Consider the following 23,352-nt stretch of genomic DNA (forward strand, 5'->3'; position numbering starts at 1 on the left):
GCCAGGTAAATGACACGTTTGCGTCAGATCAGTGTACTGAAGTTTCTGTAACAGATTGATGCCCTACACACGAATTAGGAGCACCCTTATGGCTATCGCCTTCCTTCGTCTTCGTTCGTCGCAGGCAATTGGAGTTTTGTCTTCGTACATCATGCCCATCAACTGCGTACTGTCAGCTGCTCTGGTAGCGCTGTCAGCCGTACTAGACCGGTAGCGGTGCGATCCAACAGCTTAACCTTCAAGTCACGTCGAGAAGCTTCAAAACTTCAAGTTGATCCATACAGCGGACACCCCTAATCCGATCCCGCTCACAGCTGTGCTCGTACCTTCTAGGTGTCCATGCGACGTCCATAACCCATTGGAATGAGCTCGAAAGCAATGGCTAAGTACTTACACTACACAGCCGAATGTGAAGGCCGTCCCACGTATCCAAACTGCCGCGGTCTCAAGTCGCTCCCAAACTGGGACCGTAGGGATATGCCGCATAAGGCGAGTATTGTCAGATGGCTGTACATGACTGCATTTCTATACTTACCACCCTCTGTAGTAAAATTTCAGGTAGTCACGCACCTGTTTAGTACGATCCGCGATAATCTGTCGCGTTGTCCGTTCCGCAGGTTGGGGCGCAGGGAATAACTGCCCCTTAGTTACCATCCAGCAACGGCACTCTGCATACCTATCCATAAAAGTGGTATAGTTCATAGCTTGTGTGTCTGGACTTCGGCGGGGGTAATGTAAATGAAATGAGCCATGCGGCTGCAGTCCACTTCGGTTCAATCACACAGCCTCTCATCCCTCCGTAGGTGACTGCAGCGTGTCTACATTTGTCCCTTCTCAAACATATCTCCGAACTAACAGCTGCCCAGTTTTATACAGCACCGCCCCTCCGTAGATTCTATGCACTCCCAACATCCACTTGAGAATATAATACACAGCTCGAACGGAATTGCCGATATTATCATATACCGATACGCGCCTTCTTGGTTGGCGTAGAGGTGACCAAAAGGCTACCCATCCTTCTTGAACCTGCCCCATCACGTCTTCCCTTAGCACTCTTCCCGAGAACGGATGTATCGTCGTCGCCATCGGGGCCCATTAGCAAAACATCTGGAGAGCTTGGCAGCATCCACTGGTCATTGCTGCCATCCCCTTCCACCGGACCTTCGGCCAAAGGTTTAAGCCGCAGTGCTCGTGCACGATCTCGCTGTTGTAAGAATGCGGGCTGCGCGAGCGCAGCTTCGCGCTGAGACTGGCTTTTCACCCTCGGCTTCGTCGGCGTTGCAGCAACCAGAGTCATGCCAAATGCTGACTCTCGCCCCTTCCTCTTCTCCTTGACCACGGGTGCAGGTTTCTCCTGGGGTGCACGACCGACCCTCGTTCTCGCGGTAGATGCTTTAGTTTTGCTGTCCTTGTTTTTTCCCTTGAACACTGTCGACATGCTCACCTCGCGCGCGAACATGCGTTTGCGCAGGCCGGCGGCATCGACACTAGCTGACCGCGAACGCGAGCGTTCCTGCTCCAGCGATACAGAGAGCGATCGTGAACGCAGGCGGTCGCTTGTCTTGACTTGCGGAGGAGGATTACGGCCGTGGGATGATTGGGAGGATGCCGTCGCTGCGGGCTTCAGGCGAGGCGAGGAGGGTGGAGATGGTGAAAATGTGAACGAATCAGCGTCGTCCGAGAACGCCGAGGCTTGGAAGACCTTCGTGTGTAATAATGCGCACAAGTCGGGCTGTTTGTCTTTAAACCTGTTACGAAACAGTTGTCAGTCGGTCGATCGATTCAGCTCGGCGTACTTACAAAGGCTCGACGATGTCCTCGCAGAAGACTTGTATCCAGTCCCTGTCGTCGACGGCTCTCTGTTTTCCTTTGCCGTAGACGTGCCTCTTCGCATCTTCCTCCTCAAGTGAGGCCATCAGCTGCCACATGGATAGCTTGTCCATGAAGAACTCCAGGCCCTCCTCCAGTGGGAGTGGACGAAGAGACGGGTCACGCTGTTTTCTCTTCCGTTTGCTGGGGGACAGCATCAGCTGGACCGGAATTTCCGCCCGAACAGGTTCTACTTCTCCCGGTTGTGAGGGACCGGACTGCGACAGCAGCAGGAGGTGCAGAAGGATCTGGATCTGCACCCTTCCGAGCGATTTGATCGTCAGCGCTAACATTAATGAAAAGGGTCGGAACTCACTCGCGCCGCTCCATCCCCCCGAGCCATGTGTGACGCCACTTCTCTTCGTCCGCATCGGGTGCCTGGTCGTCGGACAGCTTTGCGCTCCTCTCGTCGTCCATCTTCTCGTACCGCAATGCGTACCACATCATCGTCTCCTCCGCGTCTCCCGCGCCGCCATCGTCTGCGAGGATTTGACAGATGTGAGACTGGTATTTCTCGCTGGACGAACGTGGCGTGAGCAGTAGCGGCTGCAGGAGCGTGTGAAGCGAGGGAAGGGAAGACGACGGTGCAGGGTCCAACGGAGACTTGGGGTGTGAGACAATGCGCAGGAGCGCGGGAATGAAATGCATCAAAGGCATGATTGACTACAAAATAGTCGTCAGCACTGTCCGTATCGTTTTCAAGAACTCAGACTGGACAAGGTAACAGGGCACGAATATAGTTGCGTTCGTACAACAGGATTCTGAGGCCTCCCAAAATGGACTAGCATTCACTAGGGCAAATGTCGCGTAAACGGAACAAACTGGGAATGAATTCAGGTGAACGCTGATTGAAGCTCGGCATCTGGGATGTCCAATCAGTCTTTTTTTGGGAAGTTGAGCTGAGGCTGCGAGCTCACCGAAGAGGTTGGTGCATCTACCAGTCACCGCCACGTGACAGTCGCGTTCAATGGCGCGACGAGAACGACGTTCAATGTGTGAGGACCTACATTCCAGCAGTCGGGCTGCCAGATCGTTCGAACAGAATTTGCTGTAGTGTAGCCATAGCGTAAGATAATACTGAGTGCTCCTAAGCTTCCAGTATCTCGACAGATTCAGCAGACGATTGTGAAAATCCGATGCCACCCAGAGTAAATGTTCCACACATGATTCTGTGCCTGTTCGACCATGCCAGCATTCGAGCAAAAAAGTTTCACTCTCTCCAAAAGATCTGCCGTAGAAACTGGGCATGATTGACAAGATTAGGAAGACTCACTTCTGGTAACCACAGAAACTGAAGGTAAGTGCGAGAGACGTAATCCCCCGGCGTCTCGGTTGCGAGATCAGTGAAGGGGTAATCTTTGTTTATGGATTTCTCCTGCGTTGCTGTCCATCGTACTGGACAGCTCGACGAAAGTGTGTACAGTGGCAGCGTGGTGGAGGCCATCGAGTGGAGCGAAGGAAACACATTGCGTGACATGATCGCGCGTGCTGTGACAAGCGCGAGTGTCACAGATGTTACCTCGCATGTGGTCACGGTCCGGGCCACGACAGGACCCCCGCGAATCAACTAAGAGCTCCGATCCCGGCGACGACATTTCTCGGGGGTGGCCAACCACCCATTTTCGGGGGTTTGCACACAACCTGGCGGCGGGTCGGTCATTTTCGGGGTTATGTGGGATCGAACATTCGGCCACCTAGAATTACGTTCGACGGCCTGCGGAACAAATTTTTCGCTTCCTGTGCAAAACCGAAGCTTTTGTGAACCAAATTACAAAAATTTTCCTCCCAAACCACCACACACGGCTAAATTTTAGGCCCATCCTCCGAAACCTGAGAGATCCGCCAGCCAACCTCAGTTTTCGGGGGTTCTGGACCTAACCTCAGGTTGGAGGGTCACATTTCGGGGGTGTTTCGCACCCAACTTTCGACGTCTTTTTCGCCATTTTCGGGGGTCGGAGATCTAACATTTTGCCTCCGGCGGCCCATTTTTAGGGGATGGGTGCATCGGAGCTCTCAGTGGATTCGCGGGGGTCCTGCCACGACGAGCTGATGAGTGCTGTCTTGTCGCTATGCAGCTCGCGAATCCTAGTGCTCGAGTACCTCGTCGTCGTCAGCATGCGCTGATCTGACTCTTCGTTCCCTAGCTTTGTGCACTCAATAGTTCACGCGGGATCACTCTGTCGCTCCGTTCGTATCGCAGCTGTTGGTAAAATGAAACCATGTGTGCACTGTCTGGACTCGCTGGCATGGTGAACTCGACAGGCCGGCTTCATATGTCATGACCTTTTGCGCTGCCTGTATCTAGGGTGCTTGCATCCAGGCTAAACGCGTCGCGCAAGGCTCGAGACTCAACCCTTCGCTGAAATTGAAGTCGAACACGATAAGTGAACGGAGTCCTCTCAAGCCCGTGTTCCGGTTCTAAAAGCCGGAGGGGAAGTCTATGTGAGTGCTCTCTAGCGTTCACACTGTGATGCTTCTCTCTCGCACAGTGCTGAGAAGTCATGTGCACCATTGTTGCGTGCTTGCTGTATTGTTAACTCGTGGAGTTCGATTCGCAGCTGACACTTACGTCACAGTGAGAACCCGGTGTTATAATGCGTGGCGGGTCCACTTATTGTCTCGCTTGTTGGCATGGCATTCTTCACCCGTCCGCCGAAAGGAAACCAGGCTCATGAAGTTTACTTTCGTGTTATTTTCGGCGCTCGCTGCGACCCATCCCGAGGACAATATGGAAACTCCGAAGACCATGTTTCTGTCGAGCGTGAAAGCCTTATCTCCCAGTACCTCGGTGGAGACCTGGATGTGCTTGTCAACCATCTTTCTCTCCATCTAAGGTTCCAGAGGGAATCGTTTGTGGGCGCGATTGTTTGCGAGGTACTAGTAGGTTCGACATTAGCGCTCGCCGGGAATATCCGCGGTGATAAGGAGTATTCCTGATAATCTACGCAGTTCTTTCGGCCATCACTGTGACTCGTGTACACAGCTTGACGTGCGAAGAGGCTGGTAGATGAGCCTTGAATATCTGGTTACCTCCATGTTAACCTGTGTAAATCAGCAAGTTACCCATTTTCTGCATGGTTAATCATGCCGAGTCTATGCGCAGGAATGAAGTCCGCGGTACAACCTGTCGCAGTACGCTCTAAGGAAAATAGTTGTCGCATGGTTCAAGTTGCAGACAAATTGCGACTGTGTCGACGGCAGATGCATGGTAGCAACTAGTAGCGACGATCGCGATCTAGTCGATCCTCGTTACTGATTCAATAAATCACGTGCTACCGTACACCTTGCTCACCCGCCGGCTCCCTTCGCAACAGATCTTTTTGAGCATCTTGGCTAAGACGGTAAGCGTAAGGATGTGTCGATGGCTTTCCATACGAGGGTTCCTCGAATTCAGGAGGTGTGAGGAAGTCGATCATCGCACGGACATTGGGAAGAAGCCGGAAAATGGTTGAAACGCTGCGACCCGGCACACATCGCGACAAGGTCCCGCGATTGCTGCGCGGTTGCAGAGCCTAAGGCAAGCCCCTCGTCGCTGTGGGCGCACCTGTCTGAGCTGGTGCGACACTCCGGCTGTTGACGTCGAGTACGTGATTGGCTCTAACGCTGGTGTAATTCGAGGAACACTCAGGCGTTTCGGCGACGGAAGGGGATTAGTGCGTTGACAAGGTCCATAGCGGGCCCAGGGCGTCATTTCTATCGATCCATGACGATAAATTGATTTGGTTTATTGCTTCCTTACGCTAGCCTCAACCATTATGGACGTCCGCCTATCGGGGCCCAGTTGCCCCTTTCAACAATTTATAGTACAGACCTGCTCCGAGTCTGGCGAACTTTCCTCCGATGTTCTGAAGCTCCCTGGTTTGGCTTGTATCACTTCTCTTCCGAAGGCTTAAGCACCTTCGAAGCCTTATTCTTTCCCTCTAATCTGGCATAATTTACTGCCTTATAATCGCTCTCTGCTATGAATACACAAAGAACAGGCTCATCAACTTCTACTAATCCGACCGACCAACCCAGGAGCGATACGCGTCCTCCGACATCTACTACACGCACGCTCCTTTCCCTTCCTACACCCCACGAAAGCCAGGGAGCTTCGCCCGACGAGAGTAACATCACATTCGGCCCACATTTTGCTGAAGGAGCCCACCTTCAGCCACGCACCGAGGACATGGAGCGGGAGAGGAGGAGTCATGCTACGGAGCGCTCAAGTCCTTCCGCCTCTTCTTCGCAGGGAGACATGGCCGACACGGAGATGGAGGCGGGACCCAGTCAGCATTCCGAGCCGTCTGAACCAGCGCAACCTCCTCCGAAGAAGAAAAGAACGCGAACCTTGACCACTGCCCACCAATCAGCCGTTTTACATGCATTGCTTGCGCAGGTAACGTTCTCAAGTCTTTGTTCGTGCGCCTCTTTGTCCTAACAGCATACTTGCCTGACCATAGTCGCGCTTTCCTACCACGGCCATGCGCGAAGAGGTGGGACGTTCTATCGGACTGAGCGCTCGCAAAGTGCAGGTTAGCGCTCTTTATTGTCTTTCGTCCGGCATCGTGCTCACACTATCCCCTTCTGCAGATCTGGTTCCAGGCAAGTTGCGCATTAGAAGTCAGCGAGTCCTTGAACTTACTCTGCCTTTCCCTTTCCTTAGAACCAGCGTCAAAAAGCGAGGCGACCTCGTGGACAATCAGCTGCGCCTCTGACACGACCTCCTCAGTATGGCCCCTTCTCGAACGTTCCTTCAGGAATGGGGTCGAGTGAAGTGGGCACGAGCGGATCCTCTAGCTATGGACGCGGCCGCTCAGGTGGCCATTCTGCGCTCCCATCCATTGGCGAACTGTCGCGGTCCGTAGCAGGCCCGAGCGGAACATCGAGCGTTGGTGCTGAACCGTTCACCCACCCAGACTCAATATCTCAGCGCTACGCCAGATCTATGAGCTTATCACAACTATCCGGTCCTGGTATTCCTGGACCAAGCACCGGGTTTCGGGAGCAATACCCACTGCCGAGAGAAGTTCCGTCGATGGTTTCTCAACAATCTCCGAGAACGCCTGGAGGCTACCCTACCTTCAACACATCCCTTTCGCGTTCCGCATCGCGGCCCTCGACCGCGACCGACTCGCTGGAAATGTACCGTCTCACTCCCAGACCGACGCGCCCCATACGCTCGTATCAGTCTAATGACACGACTCCAATGCATGGCGAATTCCCTATAATTCTTCCACCTATTGTTACTGAACCCCGGCACTCCACCGCTTTTCAATCTGGCGCAAGCGAAAGCGGCCGGAATCCGACGTTGGCTCCGATCAGCTCTATTGTGTCCACAGGCACACCGTCTTCCGCTGCTGTCGTACAGCGCAGCCGTTTCTCCCAGCAGGAGTCACCGCCCGTGCATCAGCCGGCCATCAATATCCCTCCGCCATTTACGCTGCAACCTCAACCACAATGGGATGATCCTGCATTTTCGCCCTTTTCACGACCCTCCATAGCCCCGTCAACGCGTCCCAGTACATATCATTCCCATCCCGCGCCCGGGTATGCTGTGCCCCATACGCCGGACCAGACGCCCATTCCTGGCGGAAGCATCCCCTCCGTCCCCCTTAGCCACGCGCGGGGTACAGAAGCCCATCCTTACGCTCACGCCTCCTCGTCTGCGACCCTCTTCGACCGACGACGTTCTCTCCACGAAGATGATCATCCGGAATCGCGCACACCGCGGCCTGCTTCCGGCCCGTTCGATGACAAAAAACTAGCACAGCATCGTTCTAATCGTTAACGACAAGTTAACATGGATGTATCCGACCACGCGTTCCTGTTGTACATTGCTTTTGCACGATCCCTTCCCAACGTCCTTCACGATTTCCACACGTTCGGCGTCGAGCCACCACTATAATCTCGAACGCTAATCGCATCTAATTCGCTTTCGCTGTTGACACGCCAACTATCTGTTACATTGTTAATCAGCTATCCTACTTATACCCCTTATTGTCCTCACTTAGACTATACGGACTTCGACCGCACATCCCGTGGTGTCACATCATTCATTCTCTACATATGAGTAGGAAAACAGGCCTCTAATTCCTCTAGTCCACGATCACCCCCGACAATAAGTACTTTAGTAGCAGTTTAGAAAAGTACATGTGACCACAGTACAAAATAAAAGAACTAATCCTAATTCCGACCTCAGGCGTTTCGTCGCACCAGCGTGGCCCTGAGCAACTTTTCTCGAGATACCGCGTCGGTGGGTGCATCGCCTTGAGAACCTGAGAAATTGCTGCGATCTGCGCCATGCTCAGCAGCCAGGCGTTTCGCTTTCGCAAGTCGGACATGCGATTGAGCTTGACTGCGAAGCATCACTTCTCGCTGCGCGGCCCGTGCCATCGCAGACTGTTGAGTATCGTCAAGTGGTTGATCTTTGTCGTTACGACTGGGAACTACCATAGGAACCGCATCGCTCGCTGCTTGCCTGTCATCGCTAAGTTGTGTGACACCCGCAGTCAATGACGCTCCGCTCTGTAAACGTTTCTCCTCGGCGAGCCTGCTCAAGAGTCCGGAGCGCATGTTCGCAGACGCAGACAACGGCGCACCACCGGCAACATGCAAGATTTCATTCTCCTGCGCTGAAGAATACAATCCCGATCGAGGGACACGATCGTTTGCATGAGCAGAGAAGCCCAGCTGTGCGGGTGCCTCCCAGGCTCCAAGCTCGTTTAGCTGCTCCGTCACATTGCCGTCGATTGTAGTAACGCCGTCCTTCCCATATGCCGGGCCGTTGCTATTGTCTTGCGACTCAGACGAGGCCTTCAACCTCGCTAGCCGTGCCCGTGCCCGTGCCATAATATCCGGAGCAGACAGCTTCCGGGCTGCGGGAGTTAGGGCGTCGCCCGCGGACGTCGCAGAAGCAAGGGAATTTGCAAAGGGGGAAGCTGCAGTAGTTCGATGGGAGTCATGGTTTAGGTTGCATATCCGCAGGAGCAGCGAGGAGGCACCAGAATCGGTACGTTCCGCAGGAAGGAGGCGCCCATTACAAGGTTCGTCCGCCCCGGACAGATATGGACCGGTCTCCTGACCCTCGTTCTCGTTATGCTGCTTCCTGAAACGAGGTTGCATATTGTGATCAGCCAGGTGAGCCTGCACAGACTCCAAAAGATTGCGGTTGCGAAAGCGTATTGGGGGACGAGTTCGCTCGGGAATTTGCGTTGTCGTCGCCACAATTAAATCATGGCCGAGCAATTGGTCCGCTGGTTGAAGGGACGCTTCAGTCGAAGGGAGTGCCACACTGCCTGAGGATACTGTCCTCATCTTCGACTTGGGGCTACGCAGATGTATCGCCGGTAAATCGCTGGAACGACTGGGTGGCGACACCCCAGACGAGACGTGCGTGGTGTGTCCGCTGGCAGTAGCGGAGCTAACGTTACCCTCCACGTAACGGGAGTCGGCCTGTCTCATCTCGTCAACATCGTCGACATCGCGTTTAAACCGTACTCGCGCATCGTCAAGTTCCCCACCGTCTGCACGGGTTTTCCCCTTCCCCTTCGCATCACGGTACCCGCCGTCGTCGGATACTAGCTCAGCACTTGCCTCGTACCGACAACTGTGACTGCGTAATCGCTCACGGTCCCGAGACTGGCCACGACTCCCGTTTTGACGTCGATATGGAGCCTCGCGACCACGTTCGTGAGACCGACGGTGCGATTTTCTGTCTGTGCGGTGCTCAAGTACGGCCTGAGATGAGCGTCGACGAGATCTGGAGAGCCTCGCATCTAAGCGGGTAACTTGTCCATCGTGAGACGACGACTGCTGCCTGCGCGCCGGGGGGCTTAACGGTACGATTTGTGGCGGGGATGGTGACGATGAACCACAACGGGAGTAAGAGCGTATGCTGACGCTTGAAGACGAGGAAGAGGGGGAATGGGAGCGCGAACGAGAGCGTGGACCCCACCTCCTGCTGTGCTCAGGGAAAGTTGGGGAAGACAGGTTCTCTGGCGCATCATACTAGGTCAGAGACTCCATGAGCTCGCTACGTAACGGCTTACACGTCCGCAGGACAGCGGGATCGGATGAGAAAAACTCACTTGGACAACTGAGTCGTACACTCCGATGTCGCGAAAAGGCGAGCGTAGATAACAATAGAGTTCTATCAGGGAGAAAACAAGACAATGGTCAGCTCAATAAGATTAGGATGTGCATGGCCAACACGCGGTCTTTGGCAGGTGGGAGTTCATTTCAAATGTGTGCAAGGCGAAGATCCCGCTAAGCAGGGTGATCAGGAGTAAGACAATAACACAAAAGCATCAACAGCGAGATCGTTCTTCTATGATGGAAGACACAATGAAATTCGATTGAGATGCTTGCGGCAGTCCTTAGAGTGAGTGGTGACCGGTGACTAGAGGAATTACGCCAGCGGTGCGCTTTACGGAACGGGAAAGGCCGCGGTGGAGCAATGGGCCACATGATCTCACTACAGATATCAAACCATAATGATAAACTCACCGTGTGCGAAATGTTCCGCGTTGACGCGCGACCCACCTGAGTCCATGTCCAGGAATTCTGCAAGGAGTCTTATAGCAGGCTCCGAGCGTATGTCCAGCGACTTCATCAACGACAGCGTGAACGTCGTTAAAAACTAGCCATGACAACGCTTGTCAGTAGCCCGAACCCAATCACGGATAAAATGGTAGAAACTCACCTCAACATCTAGACCAACCCACACTTGTAGCTCACGTCTAATGAAGGCCGTGGCACGACTGATGAGAACGGGATCTGCTGAAAATTGCGCGGGCGCAGGAAACGGCCGATAGTGCGTGTATGAATTCGTAGCTACATGCTAGAAGGGGAGCATATTTCAGCATTGAGTATGTCTATAATTATCGCTGAGGGGGCCGACGGATGTGTGACTACTTCACGATCCGTCAGCAGCCTGCAAACGCCTCAGGCGACCCAGAGGGTGCAGTTAGACTTTAAGCTGGCTGAGGTCAAGCTGGCCGGGAGCCATCAACCGTATGGAAGCTCAGTGCTCGGCCATGCCTCAGCTGCCATCCATGTCTCCGCACAGATATCACATTCTTCCAGCATCTGGAGTTAACAGGAAACTGGACGGACCTTCGCATACAAATTATGCCTATACACCCATCTTCGTCGTTCAATGGCTCTTTGCAGCTCGTCGGCCTCCTCCCACGCTCTCCGTTGTCTCCTCCCCCACTCGTGCTCGCGTCTCACCTGTGCCCGTCTCCTTGCATTTTGCTGTGCAGCGAGCGGGTGGGGAGACGTGCGAAGTGGGATAAGGTAGTGCTTCTGATAGTCGTACTTGGAGCGAATGTGGTGAATGAGATACTCCCCCATTGTCTGTGAACACAGAGGGCATCGGCGTGATTGCTCTGCAAGTAATGTCATCGCATCAATGTTTGCATGTTTACAATGCGTGGCGGAACCGTCACTCAAACCGTGCAAGTAACTTACCCGTCCAGACCAAGAGGCATTCAAAGCAGAACTCATGTGAGCAAGTGGGTATAACCGCTCTGTCGACTATGGGTTGCAGGCAGATGCTACAGTGTTCGACGTCTGCATCGGCCTCCTCTTCCGCCGCAGATTTCTGCATCACACCAGCTTGCAGGTTGCCAGAGGAAGGAGGCGATGATCCCAGTTTCAGCCGCTTCGAAGGGGGACTGTTTGCCGACATTACCAGCCTTTTGACGTATTCGACCACTAGAAGATTACGGTCAAAGACGTCGCATAGATCGACGCAGCTTTCTACGTGAGGCGAGAGTGTGCTCAGCGGTGTGTATGACGAGAAAGGAAGGTCTTTTCCAGCACGTGACTAACACGTCGCGCTTAAGCCTGTCTTGGGTCTGGACTCATCGCGGTTAGTTAGATTGGGCAGATTTGGTCAACGCCAGCTTTTGGGGTCAGACATTCAGTAGGCTGGGTGCGACAAAGTCTATCCATCCCTCGTTCACGGAATTTAAAATTACTTGGAACAAGTTTCTGGTCTTGCATCGCGGAGTTATTTTCATTTTCCAACGTTGTATAGTACAAAGACGCGGACTTTTGCGACAAAATTGGTATAAAATACACTTATGGGTAGAACACAAAGGCAAATTTGCGTCTGCTGGTGTCGTTACTCATACTCTCCCTCAATCCTTCATGTTAAGAACCACCCGGCCGACAATTGAGCCTTTCTCCATGCCTTCAAACGTGCTGGAGAACACATTCCGTCAATAACAGTAGAAAACTTGTGCATCTTCACTCACTCCGCTAGCGCATCCAAAGGCTTCAGGGTGAAGTGGCACTTGACCTTACCCCGGGCGGCAAGATCCAACGCTTCCCGCGCATCTTGTCGATTCCTGCGCCAACATCAGATGCAATCTCAAATCTCGCCCACTCTATCACTCACCCGACATAGGAACCGATAATTTGGATGCTCTTCGTGACAGTGTAGAAGATGTCCGCCTCCAGCGCAGCCTTCGCTGGCAGCCCAACAACCATGAGGGTACCGCCGTTTCGCAGGTAATCAATCGCCTGCGAGTACGCCGCGCCCGTGGACGCCGTTACTACGGCCGCATGTGGGCCAAGCCCGCCAGTTGCAGCTTTAATATCCGCAACAAGGTCCTTCGACTCCTTGAAGTCGATCCACTTCTCTGCGCCGAGCTTCATGCACAACTTCTTCTTCTCCGCACCCGTGTCAACCGCGAGGACGCGCAAACCCATCGCTGCGGCATACTGAACAGCTAAGTGGCCGAGTCCTCCGCCTGCGCCAGGGAGCACGATCCAGTCGCCGATATGTACCTTCGAGTATTTGATCGCACGGTAGACGGTGACACCCTGCGGCCAAATGCGTCGGGTGTCAAATAGAGACTGTCACACGACACTCACTGCACAGAGAATTGATGCGGCTTCCGCACTCGAGATGCCCTCGGGGATAGGAGTGACGTGGCGAACCCACGACGTGACGTACTGGGAGTACGTGCCGTCCACGGTGAAGCCGCTGTATTGACCATTCAAACAGCCTGGCGTGAGTAGGCTCAAGCTTCAGCTTATGGGACGGTGTCATGAACTGCAACTTGGCGAACTTTGCTCGAGGCCCTTCCTACACATCTCGCAATCAAGGCAGGAGTAAGCGAGCCACTTGATCCCAACACGGTCGCCAATTTTCACAGGGGAATCCTGAGTATGCTCTCCGATCGCAACTACGATGCCAACACCCTGCAAGAAGGTCAACGGGATACACACATCGGCCCCGTAGCGGTACATACCTCATGTCCACCAATAAGGGGGAGCTTCGCGGGAATCGGCCAGTCGCCATTCTTCGCATGCAGGTCGGTGTGGCACACTCCGCTGCAGTCAAGGTGAATGAGACATTCTCCGGGCTTGAGCTCCGACGGCTGCTTGACGGGATGGTCGTCCTTGATCTTCAAAGGCGCACCAGTCTTTTCGAAAATCGCCGCCCTCTGTACCTTAGGTATTTGGAAGGTCGTCGACATCGTTCGGCGCGATGCATTTCGGAGTACCACATTCCCGAGAGGGGACGCCTGCGAATGCCGCTGAACAGGAGGCCAAATGTTCGTCCTATTGATCCCGCGGACCGCAAGAGAGCGGTGAGTTAACGGGAAAGGAATACGAGCGTAACGTGCAGACATCTTCGATGTCGGTGCGGCGAAGGAAGAAATTAGGAGACAGTCAGTCTCGAATATATCTAGGCTCGATGTCGGTCTCCATTCGCCCGACGGATGCAGACGGACCCAACATCCATGATCAACTTTTGATCCTCAGACGTGGGCGTAATGACTCTACCAGTATCGGTGAGGCTAGATTTGCGTCGCCGGTGGACGCCGACTGTGACTCCACCGCTGCCCAGGACGACCTTGCCTTTGGCGTTCGCTCGTCTCGCCGCTGGCGGCCACGACCGAGCTTGTGACCTAGGAAGACTAACGTAAGTCCCACAGCCTATCACAGCCACATACTACCACTTACCGTGCCTTTGTTCACAACTACGCGACTTCTTGCATGGGCTTGCACACGTCGGCGGAGGCTGTCTTCTATGACGACACCATAGTGTCGATCATCAGGACGGTTTCATGGAACGTTGTGCAATCGGGAATTTCCGGGCCGGTCGGTCGTACAAGAGCGAAAGAGCAAGAAACGAGTGATAAAAAGCTCTATTGAACGACCGCGCGCCATGCACGACAGACACTCCACAGTGCTATGATTCATGTGCACGAGAAAGAACTCGAGAAGTTGCATTCGGAGTACACTCACTGTGACCTGGACCGATAGCAAACAAAGGAGCAAAGCCCACCAATCATCGTGCTTCGGGCAATCCGTAATGTCCATGCTTCGATGCTACCGGCTCAAACGTTCAAGACGCGCACGGAGCGCTCCGATAGTTTGATAGAGGACGATGTGATGGTGAGTTGAAGAAATTTCACGGTGTTCGGAAGAGGACAGGATCGTCACAGTGATTGTCGTGGATCTCGACGGGCTACCGCGAGCCATAGTAATTTGAGCTCCTTTGCGATCTGAGCTTACTAGCGGCGTCTGGTAAACGCATGATCTCGGTGGTCGAAGGTAGCGCCGAAACACAGGATGTCGTCGGAACAGAACAGGACAAAGTTGAATGTATACCTGAAGTGTCGTTTGTGTACAGTCGAGCAGGAACTCTTCCCAGGAGTGTGTGGGGAGAAATTCAGCAGCTGCACAGGGCAGGACGAGATGAGAATAGAAACATACCTAGCGGGTCAACGGTCACCGTATGTTTCTCCAGTAATTGGAGGAGTTGAGCTGGACTAGAGACTCTCGTCTTGTGTTCGGAGATTGGGATTTGCTCACGAGCTCAATTGAGATATCATCGGTACGTTGCGAACGCTGGCACAGCACTGAGGAAGCCACTATTCGTTCCAAACAGGCAGGTGCATTTCCAAATCAGTTCTACGATGTTGGAGGAGCCATTTTGTGTGCCGCAATGAAATGACAATATAGATATTCCCGAAAAATCACGCAATGCCATCTCTCCATATTTCACAGCGCGATAATTCGAAGTTTTTGCTGTGAAAGGCGTTCAGAAATAACGTGAATGTAACACTCTCACAGACTCAATTAAAGGGCAACAGGCAACTCACGTCGATAAAGGACAACCCTCCTCGTACCTTATGTATTGTCTGCTCCTCCTCAGGCTGGGGCCGAATGCCGAAGGAATGTCTCCAACGAACCCTGGGTCATTCGGCGTCGGGTGAGCTACTCCGGAACTATAGAACCTGCTGATGCAACAACTATGATATTCTGACCGAGAGTACATTACTATGAATATGCTTGGCGGGAGCGGTAGGACTGAGCAATCTCAGAAGTGAATTCCGGCAGACGGGAAAAGCTGCTATCAATCTCATGTACAGTGTCTCGTCTTACATCCCAATGTGAGACGCACCAAGGAGAATCACTACCAGGGACTACGAACAGTCCATCTGTAATTCCAGGTCTCCGAGTACAGTACCACTTCGATGTTTTCTCCGCACCGTCTACGGAGCACGTCGATGGCCTCGGCGGACGGTGTATTGCTGAGATCGTAGTCGATGTATAACGAGGTAATGCGATCGATACGAGGATTGACCTAGAACGCACATTTGACGTGTAGAAACTCGCAAGGCCAGCGCAATTCCAGCTCCTCTGTGATGCGTTCCAACGTAGATGGAGAGCGACAGATTGATCGGACGTCCTTCAGGTCGCACATATCCGTCTTTCTCCGCGTCTTCACCCGTATCCTCCTCACCATCTTCACCATCAGGCCATTCTGAGTAGAGGAATAGAAGGCCGTGCTTCTCTGCATAGTCCAACATCATTTCTGTGTTCACGGGCCACCCATAGTGCATCACAGGCGGTTTGATGGGAGCAATCGGAGATGGAATGAGTATTCGGGGTAAGTGGTCCAATGGAGCGTATTGTTTCACGGGAAATCCTGAAGCACAGAAGGGAAGATTGAGAGGTTAGTGGCTCTTCTCGTGGACGTCCGGTGTCAACTTGCGTTTGCACGGAATAAACTGGACTGGCAAACCTCGTCTTGTTCCGGGTGATCGATTGGAAGGTCACGCTAGCAAGGACCTTTTCCGTTGACGTTGACTTGGAAGAGGAAGATACTAACTGGGACGTAGGGGTATAGTTGTATCCACAGCAGGCTGAGCGCAATGAGGTTCCTCGCCTTCAGCCAACTTCTTTTTTCTACCATGCAGGGTTTGACAGACAAAATGAACTCTTTGTGATATCTGTGGCTCAAAATGTCAGATTCAGTGCTGAACAATGCGAAGTGCGACGAGGCGAACTCACACCGATGACACTTTGTCACGCCGCCTTTCCTGAGGGGAAACTAGGCTGACTAAAGAGGCTAACGTCGACAGGTACCGGGTGCCACTCAAAATACGACCAACCGATGGATAAATACCTCTTGTTGTAATTCCCGGAATACTCAAGATCGCATGTCTAAGTGAATCACAGCCACATTCCAACTGAGAACTTGATTACTGCCAATACAACCTACATAAACTGGAGAGGATAGGAACAAAGTAACCGCCAATGGAGCGCTGCCTCCGTGAGCAGGTTTCTAATTTAAAGCTTTAGTGGCCTTAGTGGCTGTAAAATTGAGAGAAATGATGATGAAACTCACGAAGACAGAAAGCCCGTGACTCACCGTCGAGGGCCGCGCGTTGTCCAGGAAAACCGCTCGGAGTCCATATACCATTTTGGTGTATCTTCACCGAGCCATTTACGCAACACCTCGATAGCGTCAGGCGACGGTGTGTTTCGGAGATCGTAATTGGTGTATAGGGAGATGATGAGGCCAATGTTAGAGTTGACCTGAAACGCACACTCGAAATGCGACAAGCCACGAGGCCAGCACATCTTCAGTTCCTCCGTAAGGCGTTCCAACGCGGCATCAATCGAGATGGCCACGTTGATCGTACGCCCTCCTCGTCGCACGGCTCCATCGTTGTCGTTCTTTATCTCCTCCTCGCACCCTTCCTCTTCTAGATCTTGTTCTCCATCAATGTCATTACAATGGAAGAACAGGAGGTCGTGCTTCTCAGCATAGTCCAACAGCGGTTGTCTGTCCAACCACAAGTTCACGGGCCACCCGTAATGCATTACAGGGGGTTTTATACGAGCAGTTGAGGATGGAACGAGAATCCGTGGTAGGACGTCAAACGGAGGGTACTGATTAACTCTCAAAATGTTCTGAAGCACGAATAGGTCAGCCTTGAACGAAGTGTTACATAAAATAAATGACTGCCACACACCGCGGGAGTCAGCTTCCACTTGCATGGAAAGAACGGGACAGGTAAGTCACGTCTACTACCTGGTAGATCGACGGGAAAGCGAGACGTTCTCGAACACTGGGAGTTGGAAGGGTTAGAAGGCGACATAATCGACGATAATGGTTATGGTTGAGTTTGACCCGTGTCACTGGCCATATATAGTGTCGTCTGTGTCTAGGCCAACGGTCTTGGTTTACCTAAATCTCTAATCGAATCTGAGATTACAACGCATGTTTGAGCCATGGCCCGTCATTGTCCTCAAAAGTGGCAATGGCTGAGATGAGGCCAATATGGCCCATGTATAAGTACGAGTCCACTCAATGCATACTCAGCGATCCCTACGTGCAAGCTACCATGACTCGGACCTCTAATTGGCCTACTACCATCACACTGACACTTCAAGGACACATCTCCCACCTTGATGCTCTCATCGCCGAGGCGACTCAGCAGGATCGAGAGAATGGCCTCTATCATGTTTACGACTACGGACTGAATTTCAACGCCTTGCGGACCAGCAGTTCTAGTGTGAAAATCAGTGTATATCCGCAGGGAGAATTGTGCATGCACGACGAGGCTCCAGTGCTTGAGGTCCCGCACACAGGTATGTTGTCAAAAATTTCTTCATGGCCAAACTCATGTCCTTTATAGAACGCTTGACACGCAGTACCGCAAGGCGCATTGCTCAAGCCTATAGGAATGCAGCTGCTGATTCCAGCCAAAGTACTGTTCATGTGAATCGGAACACCATGGGTACAGACATGGTCACTGCCCCCCTTCCCCAGAACACAGGCGAGGCCAATGAGGATGATATTACTGCAGCAACCGCTCGTATCGATGAGAATAACGGCTCTGCAGAAATCGTTTCCGACGAGCTCTCCGCAGAGACTGCTAGATCCGATGAAAATGCAGCTACTGCACATTCCGATGATGGCACAGCGAGTGTTCGTCCCGATGACAGAACATCCAATGCTCAATCCAACGACGACGGACCGAGTGCTCAATCCGACGACGACGGACCGAATGCTCAATCCGACGACGACGGACCGAATGCTCAATCTGGCGATGACGCACAGAGCGCTCAATCTGACGATGATGCAGGGAGTGCTCACTCTGACGATGATGCAGGGAATGCTCACTCTGACGACGATGCAGGGAGTGCTCACTCAGACGACGGCGCAGCGACCACCGATCACGAGGCCGCGCATAATCCCACCGATTTCGGCGACAACACTGAGGATGTTGATGACATGCTCGAGAACTTAGAGATAAATGATGATGAAGACGAATCCAGGTCCCATTTTAGTGACTTTTCTGACAAGCAAGATCAGGTTCACCCCAAGAAAGATCGACTTCGATTCCCGGATTTCCTCACCTTGGTTACCTTCAGCGACAGATGTCGCTATGTTTTGTTCTTGCATGAGATCAAACCGTTTGTCATCCACGACTTTTCTCCTCATGAGGAAGAACGAGTTCGAACATCCTCCTTGGACCGTTGCTTAAGGGCACACATGCGTCAATGCGTAACTCAAGCACAATTCGGTTTTGCTGCTTTCCCTGAGGAGGACGAACTGCGCATCATGTTCTCGGTGGGGTTGCACTTTTGCGTTCTACGCTTTCTCCGCACTGCTACTCCTCAATTCGACGAATACACGGATAAGCCGGGCACCAAAATTCCTAAAACAATCTCAAGCTGGTTCGCCTTATTGAATGAAAAGAAGACTGACTATAGCACAGAATTCAAGAGACACTGGACGAGTGCCAGGAAACGAGCTGCCGGCTCACATGTACGATTCCATCGCCCTGCAGGTAACTAGAACATGCACTGTTTGCACTTAGTGTTTTGTGATGCATGTTGAAGTATGTACAGCATATGACCCATTGTGTCAATAATGTGGTTCAATTGATGTCGGATCCCGACAATGGACATAGGCAGCTCATGTCAAGGATGCTTTTGACACCGGAGACGGCGAGCTATATCTGGACATCTAATATTGTGCAAATATCCCATCTAACATTGTACATATGTGGTAGAATGTCAGACAATTGTACATTTTTGTAAACAGGCTTATTCTCACGACCTGATTGGCTGAGAAAGGATGTAAGGCAAAATTTTCGCAGGCAACAAGAGCCGGGGGCTCAGGCCGCGGCTTTTGGGTAGACACTGTGTCCTGATTAGCTGGTCCATGGTGGCCGAACTGTGTTCCAAGCCACTTCCACAGATGGAAAAGTCTGTCCGGGACTTTCAGCTTATCAACTCAAAGTATAATTTATGGGCCGGAGCATCATTCCTGACAGCGCCAAGCTCAGTGTTTCTGCATCGGCTAACATTTGTGTGCAGCGCGCCACATTAATTGCTGTCCCCTCACATTCGCAGATGCCACCATTATTTCTGCAGCTGCAGAGGCCCTCCCTCAGCCATCCCCTGCATGTTCATGTTCCCACTGTGCTGCTGCCCCTCTCCACAACGCACTCCAGCAACAGGCCGGGGCCCGAGCCGAGCTGAGTCTGAGCCTGGCCATCATCGACGGCTTAGACCCAGCCTGAAGTTTCATCATGCCTGAGCCCTCTCAGGCTGAGCCGTAGCCCTGGCTTTCAGGCCGAGCCGGGCCATGCACATCACTACTCCGGTGTGAGTAGTGATTGACTACAAGCCCTTAGCTGAGCTGGGCCGGGCCTTGAGGACGGCTTCAGAGCCCGGCTCATGCTTCTGGAAGCCATGGGCCAGTGGTTGACTAATAGGGCTCGCAACCGTATCGTAATTACGGAAATATCCCAGTTCGTATCAGATACGGACCACATCGTTTACGCCCGGCAAGATCTGAAAATGTTACTGATACGATATGCTGTGACCCATACATTTACGACCGTATATGCATTTACTGTCACATTTCGGAGCCTCCCCAGACTGTGGTCTGGCCCTTCAGCCAAGATGAAGCGCCCAGGGCCAGAGCCAACGGCAGCAGCGTCCGATTGGTTCTAACCCACATCACATGTATTTTCCCCAATACGCGTGCAAGTATAGACACACCAGTATCATATAAGGGAATCCCCAGAAGCAGCGCCATAAATACGAGCCATACAGTATTTCCCATGTACTTTTATGGCTGTAACCGTATACAGTACATTGTGAGCCCTACGGTTGACACGTACTACTAGGGACCAGCAACACCTATTCGACTCGAGAAGCGCTTGCTTTACAGCTTGCACTTACCTCGCAATAGTCTCTTTCCAGTTTAGGTAGCAGTCAGTAGTTTTGTGCGACAAACTTGTGTTCATCAATTTTTTTATTTTTCCTTTTTTTGTGTCTTAATTTACGATAGTACAAGATGAGTAAAGGCAAAAGGAAGACGAAATGGAGTTGACTATTTTTTGGATGTTAAAGGGAAGAGAGAAATAAAAAAGACCGAAAGGACTATATTATTTCTTTTTCTTTTTCTTTGCGGCTACGATGTCATCGGGCAAATTCATGTCGCGTCATTTGGTGGACAAAGTTACCTTGTCCTTGTATCTGGGGGGCAGTAGTACAGTAATTTGAGTGACGTTCGCGAAGAAAGAGTTGGTGGCACACCCGGCGACCCATGTTTGTTGGTGGGAGAGATTGATTGTTACAACGCTCCCCACTTGTGGCGCGTCTTTTCTTTTTCTTTTCCTTGTTCCCTTTACGTTACCAGACCACGTGATCCAACACGTGACTCATTGGAGCGCAACCTCCGATTCTTTACCCAGATGTCCAGAACCCCTAGTCTAGGGTTACACCGGATCCAACTCCGGACCTTCTTCTTATCGTGCATGCAAGACGTGCATGTACGCCTCATCTTTACCTCATTCTGATACACGACTCGTTATCCCCATTAGTACTGATTATCTCTCACGACCTTACTCAGCTTTCTCATACATATTACTTCCTCGCTGTTACCTTGCCCAGATATCGTTTCACCTTATCTAGCCAATGAACGATCTCGCATTACTGCGTAGTACTGCGGATACCTTTTGTATAAGTAAACGACCTTGTCGAGCTGGATCCCCATCTCGACCTGGTTACCATTAAACCAGCTTTCCACTTGCCTTTGACTGAGATCGACCGTCAGTAGCGGACAGCTACTACGAGTCATAAGAACGAACTCTGATCGACCTTCAGTGCGAGGACATCGCCAGAAGTGTCACTTGAACGGACTTGTGTCTTAGACTAAGACCTTGTCTCGTGACGACTCGACTAGACGCTCGTGTTTCGCTGCCGCGTAACATTAGGTCGAGATCTTATTACTCTCTGTGACTTCCTAGAGTCTAACAACGAACTACCGACCGGACCGAACCTTGAAGACTGAACGATACACCCGATTCGATTGCTAAAGCACCGTTTGAGATTACTCTGTAATCGAGGTAGCTGAAGGGATAGACTGATCACTCATCTTCGGAGAGGGGTCTGTCCGAGAGACCAATAGGCCGAGGAGGCTGAGGTAATCACTCGAGCAATCAGCAAATAGGTGTATCAGTTTGAAGACAGAAGACACTCTACGGGCTTGTTAGCCGACGACGAACGAACCCACTTAGTTAAGGACGGTGTGCAGTCTACGTGTAGACATAGGCCACACAGAAGAATTTATCCACGCTGGATTTTAACTACATCAACCCGACCGCTCTTCCAGAGCAGTACCGCGAGCACTCCCATCCCAAGCGGAGTGGAGCACAGAACAAAACGCACATTTCATAGGAGGAAGGCCTGTATTCATCAGGCCAGACAATCACAACTTCGACTACTCCCCAGAGGAATTTGAAAGGACACTTCCCCATAATCTTGGTGGAATAGTGCTCCAGCACATCGCAGACAGCGGTATAACGACCTCCTATCCAGGAGAAAGACCAGACGCCCCTTGGAACCCCCCTGCCCAGAATCCTGTACCCCAACCGACTCTTGCACCAATCGTACCCGATTACATACCACCGATGGCTACAGTTACCATGGATGAAGGACGTCACCATGCTAGCCAGAAGGAACTTGGTTTTAGAAAACCCGAGATCTTCAACGGTTCAGACCGTTCGAAGCTTAGGGAATTTATAAACCAATGCAAGAACTACATGGCCGGAAATAGCCATGTCTACCAGGAGGACAATCAGAAGATCGCATTCATGCTATCGCACATGCAAGGAGGAACAGCAGGATCATGGGCACAGAGCTTCATAGAAACGGAACTCACCAATGATGACTTCCTTTCTTATGGGAGTTGGAGAGACTTCATTGTGAGTGTGAACAAAGCATTTGGCGATGAAAATATTGAAGAAACCGCTCGTACCTTGCTGCGTAACATCAAGCAAGGAACTCGTACTGCGGACGACTACATTGCCGAATTCCGATCGCTTGAATCCAAGGCGAAACTAGAAGATGCCGGAAATATCGAGTATTTCAAGTGGGGACTTAACGACCCACTCCGACAAAGGATATATGGGATGGAAAGCATGCCCAAGACACTTGACAAGTGGTACGAATACGCCTCGCGGTTTGATAACCAATGGAGATCTGCTCAGATCTTCAAGCGAGGAGCCATTACGACGACACGAGGAAAGGGCCGATCTGTCCATCGCCCCTACTACTCGGCTTCTGCAAAGGATCCAAACGCGATGGATGTTGATCGTGTCAATATCTCGCGCTTATCCCCAGACGAGCGACAGAAGAGAATGAAAGAAGGATTATGTTTCCTATGCGGAAAGAAGGGCCATATAGCCAACGACAGACAATTTCACCCCCAGTCTGGAAGTTTCACCCGTGCTAGAACGATACATCCCGGGTTAGACACAGACACGATCACATGGATCAAGAAGATGCGAGAAGACCTCGCACTGAAGAAGGAGACGTCGAAGGAAGAAACCAGAGAGGAACAGATCGCCTATGTGCGAAACGTCTTCAACGACATGACTGACGAAGAACGAACCCAATTGGGTTTTTGAGACGACGGCCACTAGTAATGCATGGACCGTCGCATCTTACCGTATCTCCCCTCGTTATTTGTAACACTAGCGGAAATTTAATCACCGTGAATATTTCGTTGGGAGAGAAGGAAGACGTTACAACAGAAGCCTTGATCGATTCTGGTGCAGCCGAAACGTTCATGAACATTCGTTTTGCGGAAGAAAACGATTTCATCAGATGGGAATTACCGAAACCGATTACAGTCATAAATGCAGATGGCACACCAAA

The 23,352-nt window shown here is 51.9% G+C and overlaps 7 protein-coding genes across 7 annotated transcripts; 3 read left to right on the forward strand and 4 right to left on the reverse strand.

Annotated features, from left to right (window-relative positions):
* Positions 1–958: 958 nt before the first annotated feature.
* Positions 959–2,526, reverse strand: SCP_0805180 (hypothetical protein; the record flags this gene model as incomplete). The annotated part of the gene is made up of 3 exons (XM_027761106.1): positions 959–1,748; positions 1,801–2,130; positions 2,186–2,526. 3 exons carry the CDS (start codon positions 2,524–2,526, stop codon positions 959–961), a joined length of 1,461 nt encoding a protein of 486 aa, XP_027616907.1.
* A 3,304-nt stretch (positions 2,527–5,830) lies between these two features.
* SCP_0805190 (hypothetical protein) lies at positions 5,831–7,639 on the forward strand (the record flags this gene model as incomplete). The annotated part of the gene is made up of 4 exons (XM_027761107.1): positions 5,831–6,247; positions 6,312–6,383; positions 6,442–6,453; positions 6,515–7,639. The coding sequence occupies 4 exons, from the start codon at positions 5,831–5,833 to the stop codon at positions 7,637–7,639; spliced, it is 1,626 nt and encodes a 541-aa protein (XP_027616908.1).
* A 407-nt stretch (positions 7,640–8,046) lies between these two features.
* On the reverse strand, positions 8,047–11,542 carry SCP_0805200 (hypothetical protein; the record flags this gene model as incomplete). The annotated part of the gene is made up of 6 exons (XM_027761108.1): positions 8,047–9,858; positions 9,939–10,000; positions 10,357–10,489; positions 10,553–10,690; positions 10,966–11,240; positions 11,323–11,542. 6 exons carry the CDS (start codon positions 11,540–11,542, stop codon positions 8,047–8,049), a joined length of 2,640 nt encoding a protein of 879 aa, XP_027616909.1.
* Positions 11,543–11,996: 454 nt separating this feature from the next.
* Positions 11,997–13,499, reverse strand: SCP_0805210 (Alcohol dehydrogenase 4, mitochondrial; the record flags this gene model as incomplete). The annotated part of the gene is made up of 6 exons (XM_027761109.1): positions 11,997–12,060; positions 12,114–12,206; positions 12,257–12,684; positions 12,736–12,869; positions 12,933–13,065; positions 13,116–13,499. 6 exons carry the CDS (start codon positions 13,497–13,499, stop codon positions 11,997–11,999), a joined length of 1,236 nt encoding a protein of 411 aa, XP_027616910.1.
* Positions 13,500–16,469: 2,970 nt separating this feature from the next.
* Positions 16,470–17,267, reverse strand: SCP_0805220 (hypothetical protein; the record flags this gene model as incomplete). The annotated part of the gene is made up of 3 exons (XM_027761110.1): positions 16,470–16,476; positions 16,535–17,079; positions 17,142–17,267. The coding sequence occupies 3 exons, from the start codon at positions 17,265–17,267 to the stop codon at positions 16,470–16,472; spliced, it is 678 nt and encodes a 225-aa protein (XP_027616911.1).
* A 246-nt stretch (positions 17,268–17,513) lies between these two features.
* On the forward strand, positions 17,514–18,973 carry SCP_0805230 (hypothetical protein; the record flags this gene model as incomplete). Its single annotated transcript, XM_027761111.1, has 2 exons — positions 17,514–17,760; positions 17,808–18,973. The coding sequence occupies 2 exons, from the start codon at positions 17,514–17,516 to the stop codon at positions 18,971–18,973; spliced, it is 1,413 nt and encodes a 470-aa protein (XP_027616912.1).
* Positions 18,974–22,118: 3,145 nt separating this feature from the next.
* On the forward strand, positions 22,119–23,102 carry SCP_0805240 (hypothetical protein; the record flags this gene model as incomplete). The annotated part of the gene is made up of 1 exon (XM_027761112.1): positions 22,119–23,102. The coding sequence occupies one exon, from the start codon at positions 22,119–22,121 to the stop codon at positions 23,100–23,102; it is 984 nt and encodes a 327-aa protein (XP_027616913.1).
* Positions 23,103–23,352: the final 250 nt, after the last annotated feature.

Source organism: Sparassis crispa (genome assembly GCF_003851025.1).
Source record: "Sparassis crispa DNA, contig_000007F, whole genome shotgun sequence".
NCBI lineage: Eukaryota > Fungi > Basidiomycota > Agaricomycetes > Polyporales > Sparassidaceae > Sparassis > Sparassis crispa.